This window comes from Mercenaria mercenaria, chromosome 3 (genome assembly GCF_021730395.1).
Source record: "Mercenaria mercenaria strain notata chromosome 3, MADL_Memer_1, whole genome shotgun sequence".
Classification (NCBI taxonomy): domain Eukaryota; kingdom Metazoa; phylum Mollusca; class Bivalvia; order Venerida; family Veneridae; genus Mercenaria; species Mercenaria mercenaria.
In genome coordinates, this window is record NC_069363.1 from 58171761 (window position 1) to 58176499 (window position 4739).

At 35.5% G+C, this 4739-nt stretch overlaps 1 protein-coding gene across 1 annotated transcript; it reads left to right on the forward strand.

Annotated features, from left to right (window-relative positions):
* The first annotated feature begins 2508 nt into the window (after positions 1 to 2508).
* On the forward strand, positions 2509 to 3471 carry LOC128555908 (uncharacterized). The gene has a single exon (XM_053539722.1). The coding sequence runs from the start codon at positions 2509 to 2511 to the stop codon at positions 3469 to 3471; it is 963 nt and encodes a 320-aa protein (XP_053395697.1).
* Positions 3472 to 4739: the final 1268 nt, after the last annotated feature.

Here is a 4739-nt window from a genome sequence, read left to right on the forward strand (position 1 = left end):
AGGTCGAGTTTGAATATGGGTTATCTGAGGTCAAAAACTAGGTCACTAGGTCAAATTAAAGAAAAATCTTGTGTATGCGATAGAGACTGTTTTTTTCAATTGATTTTTATGAAATTTGGTCAGGATGATTGCCTTAATGAAATCTAGGTCGAATTTGAATATGGGTCATCTGAGTTCAAAAACTAGGTCACTTGGTCAAATCAAAGAAAAAACTTGTGTATGTGATAGAGGCTGTATTTTTCAATTGATCTTCATGAATTTTGGTCAGAATGATTGCCTTGATAAAATCTAGGTCGAGTTTGAACATAGGTCATCTAGGGTCAAAAACTATGTCATATCTAAGAAAATGCTTGTTTTATCGCAAGAGACCAATTTTTTGGTCCAATGTTAATGAAAATTGGTCAGAATATTTGTTTCCATGAAATCACTAGGTCAAACATGTTTTGCACTGTTATGGTGTGTTTCTTAGGTGAGCGACCTAGGGCCATCTTGGCCCTCTTGTTTCAATTGATTTTTATGAAATTTGGTCAGGTTGATTGCCTTAATGAAATCTAGGTAGGATCTGAATATGGGTCATCTGAGGTCAAAAACTAGGTCACTTGGTCAAATCAAAGAAAAAACTTCTGTATGTGATAGAGGCTGTATTTTTCAGTTGATCTTCATGAATTTTGGTCAGAATGATTGCCTTGATAAAATCTAGGTCGAGTTTGAACATGGGTCATCTAGGGTCAAAAACTAGGTCATATCTAAGAAAATGCTTGTTTTATCGCAAGAGACCAATTTTTTGGTCCAATCTTAATGAAAATTGGTTAGAATATTTGTTTCCATGAAATCACTAGGTCAAACATGTTTTACACTGTTATGGAGTGTTTCTTAGGTGAGCGACCTAGGGCCATCTTGGCCCTCTTGTTTTTAAAAAAGTACTGTTATCTTTAGGCAGATGAACAGAAGATGTAGAATGTAACCGAAGAGGTGAAAGAATTAATTTCGGTACTCTATTATATATACTCATGAAATGTAATAATTGTAATACCATTCTGTGAAAAGTGGCGTTCGGGTAGATCAGTCATCAGTTTCAATTCGTTAAAGTAAAATGTTAAGCGCCAGTAAAAAAGCGCTGGAGGTCCCAGAATACAAGAGGACGGGATAACTAGCATGGACCGGAATGTCAGTGAACACAGAACCTTCAACCTTATTTCTTGATTAAAGGTCAAACCGGAAAACACCCATTTGCTTTCCAGCAATGTTTCAAAATTATTTAAGAAAAAAAAAAAAAATTATTTAAGAAAAAAAAAAAAAAAAAAAGCTGAAAGTGAATGTGGGAAACGATAGATGTAGTGCCGAGCTTCAAGAAGCAATTAACAGCCTCTTGGTGAAGGTAAGCGGAGAAATTTGTGACAGGGTACGTGACTGTCAACAGCAGCGAGCTCAGGAGATTGGCAGGCAGATGGAAACTCTGAGAAGTGAGTTAAAAAATAAGATGAGCGATGATAAACTTTTTAACGTTGATGAAAAAATCCACCACCGGATAGAACAGAAAAAAGACGTTATCATCAGTCAACATGAAAAGAAACTGTCTTATCTGATTGACAATAGAAGCAAAAATCGCACGTCTAATAACGATAAAGATGAGATTCGTGTTGAACCACAATCTAATAACACATCAAAACGGAGACGCAATGGAAAGAAGACCGAAACAAAATCAACCAAAACCAACAAAAATACTTTCGGCAGAAGAACTAGCAAGCAGATTTCGAAAGTTAATGATGAATCCATTCATCAAATGTCAAAAAACATGAAAACCCCGGGCCCACAGAAAACCTACGCAGAGGCCGTGAAAACCGGGGCAACACTGCAGGAGGACATGAAGACCGGGACAACACTGCAGGAGACAGTGCAGAACCTAGTGAAGGCAGTTACGAGTGTGGCAGCACTGCTGGAGGGAAGGGCCGACACGGCATAAATCGACAAAGGCGCTTCATCCGTGCTCCGGACAAAAAATCCTGGAGAAAAACGAAACGGCGGTTACAGAAAATACGGAAAGGAAAGGAGACAGTATTAAACTTATCGAGTAAAAAACTTAAAGACGATGACTACATACTTCTAGGTAAGGGGTTAAAATTTTGCCCGAAAACTAACTCGCATGATAAGCTTAAATTAGCAGAAAACATTTTTAGATTCAATCGCAGGCTTCGTCTAAAGGAATATTTTGCTTCAAAAATAATAAATGACAGCGAATGCGAGAGCGATGATAACAATGCAGATACAGATAATTATCATGGTCTTCCATTCTACAATAAATCTCAGTCATCTTTTACTCCTCCAGCTGGTCGCGATATGTACTTAGACTTTTATATAACAGCTGTTACTGAAGAAATATTACAGAATTGTAACAAGAAAAGACGATATAGTAATATTTCAAAAACTGAACTAGATTCGCTCAGAAAATTATCTCAAGATGAATCGATTGTTATCAAGAAAGCTGACAAATCTAATACAATTGTTATAATGAACACGGATGATTACAAGAAAGAGATTCTGAGGCAACTTAGTGATGGTAAATATTATGAAAAACTTAAACAAGATCCTAAAGATAATGTTCTTAAGAATATATCTACATGTATTGAAAATATAGAAGAGACAAATAGTAATGTAACTAAGGAATTTGACATGTTTCCAGAGTCTGTTAGAACTCCGGTATTTTACGTGCTGCCGAAAATACATAAGACTCCCGACAGCAATCTACCGCTAAATTATCCCGGGCGACCCATTGTGTCGGCATGCAGCTCGCCCACGGAGAACATTTCAAAATATCTTGATTATATACTCAAACCGCACATGATAAACTTACCGTCTTATATTAAAGACACAACTGACTTTATTGAAAAGATTAAAAGTTTCAAATTCAAAAGTAAGGCTACTTATTTAGTGACACTAGATGTTTCTTCTCTATACACAAACATACCGCACAGCGACGGAATAGACGCATGTAAATATTTTTTGGACGAGCATTGCCATGGAAGATTGAAAAGTGACGATGTCGCAAACCTCATTAAACTTGTTCTGCAAAATAATTATTTCAAATTTGATGAAGATTTTTATCTCCAAAAAATGGGTACTGCGATGGGCAGCTCAATGGCACCATCATACGCATCGTTATTTATGGGAAAATTTGAACAAGACTTCCTTAGAAATCGAGATCTACAACCGACACTTTGGCTGCGTTTCCTGGATGATATTTTTATGGTGTGGGATCATTCCTTGGAAGAACTAGAACTTTTCATCAGAGAGTTAAACAGTTTTCATCCTGACATAAAGTTTACGCATACTATTTCACAAGATTCGCTCTCGTTTCTAGATGTAAATATATCCAAGGGAGAGAATTTATGTGTCGAAACTAACATATATGTGAAAGAAACTAATAACCACCAGTACCTGGACTATACATCATGTCATCCCAAACAAATGTAAGAACGGTATTCCGTATAGTCAAGCAAAACGCTATAGACGTATAATATCAGATGATGACAAGTTCAAACATTCATTATCACAGCTTCGTGAATTCTTCGTTGACAGAGGTTACCCACATGATGTGTTAGACCGTGCCTTCCAAAAAGTAGTCAATATATCTCAGCAAGAAGCTTTACAGACTCAAGTTGGGGACAAAAATAGTGTAATTCCTTTTACTATTGTGTATGATCCAGCGCTTCCACGTATTGGTAACACTATTAATAAATACTGGAGTATTTTGAACCTATCAAAAAGCTTTACAACTAAATCCGTTTATGAGAACTGTAAACCTGTTGTTGCCTATAGACGTCCGTAAAATTTACAAGACTATTTGATAAGTTCAGAGTTCAATAAGCAAAGTGATAAACTTTATCTCTCACAGAGATGTAATGGTAGCCGATGTTCGCATTGTACCAATATCGAAACAGGTTCAGAATTTACCAGTCAAATGACTGGTCAAGCATACAGTTTACACCATAACGTAAACTGTAAAAGTAACTGTGTAATTTATTTGATTACTTGCAAAAAAATGTGACAAACAGTATGTGGGACAAACTAAGCAACCTGTATCAAAACGCATGAACAGTCACCGATTTGATATTAATAGTTTTACTGACCCTACTTTTTCCTCAATGGTTGCATCACATTTCAATTTACGAGATCATTGCTTAAAGGACTTTTCTTTTATGCCTATTGATGTTGTAAGAGATTACATTGATCGTCTCTGCAAAGAAACAGTGTGGATACATAAACTGAAAACGCTCTATCCAGATGGTTTAAATTCTAAAGTTTTATTTGATATTAATTGACCAATCAACTAATTGTATTGATCTACATGTAGATATGTAATGCCGAGTATATCGTTGTTTTTTCCTATTTCTGTTTTTTATATACGTAAGTATAGGAAATTTTGTATAAACACTATCCGACAATTTACTCGGTATGTTTGTTAAATCCGTTTAAAGGAACGTTATTTTTAATTTATTTAACATTGTAAATAATGTAGATCTAAACTTTGTATACATTTTACCGCCTTTTTACGCGACGTTGTTTAACGACGTCACGTCCGTTGTTTTTATTGTATTCTTCCCTGAGGAAGGCTTAACGCCGAAACTTTGGGAAAAGTTAATAATTATCTATGAACAAACGTACACGTGTTGTTGTTGATTTTTCTTATTTGTTAATAAAATTATAAGAAAATAGGAAATATTGAATACAAGCAAGTAAAC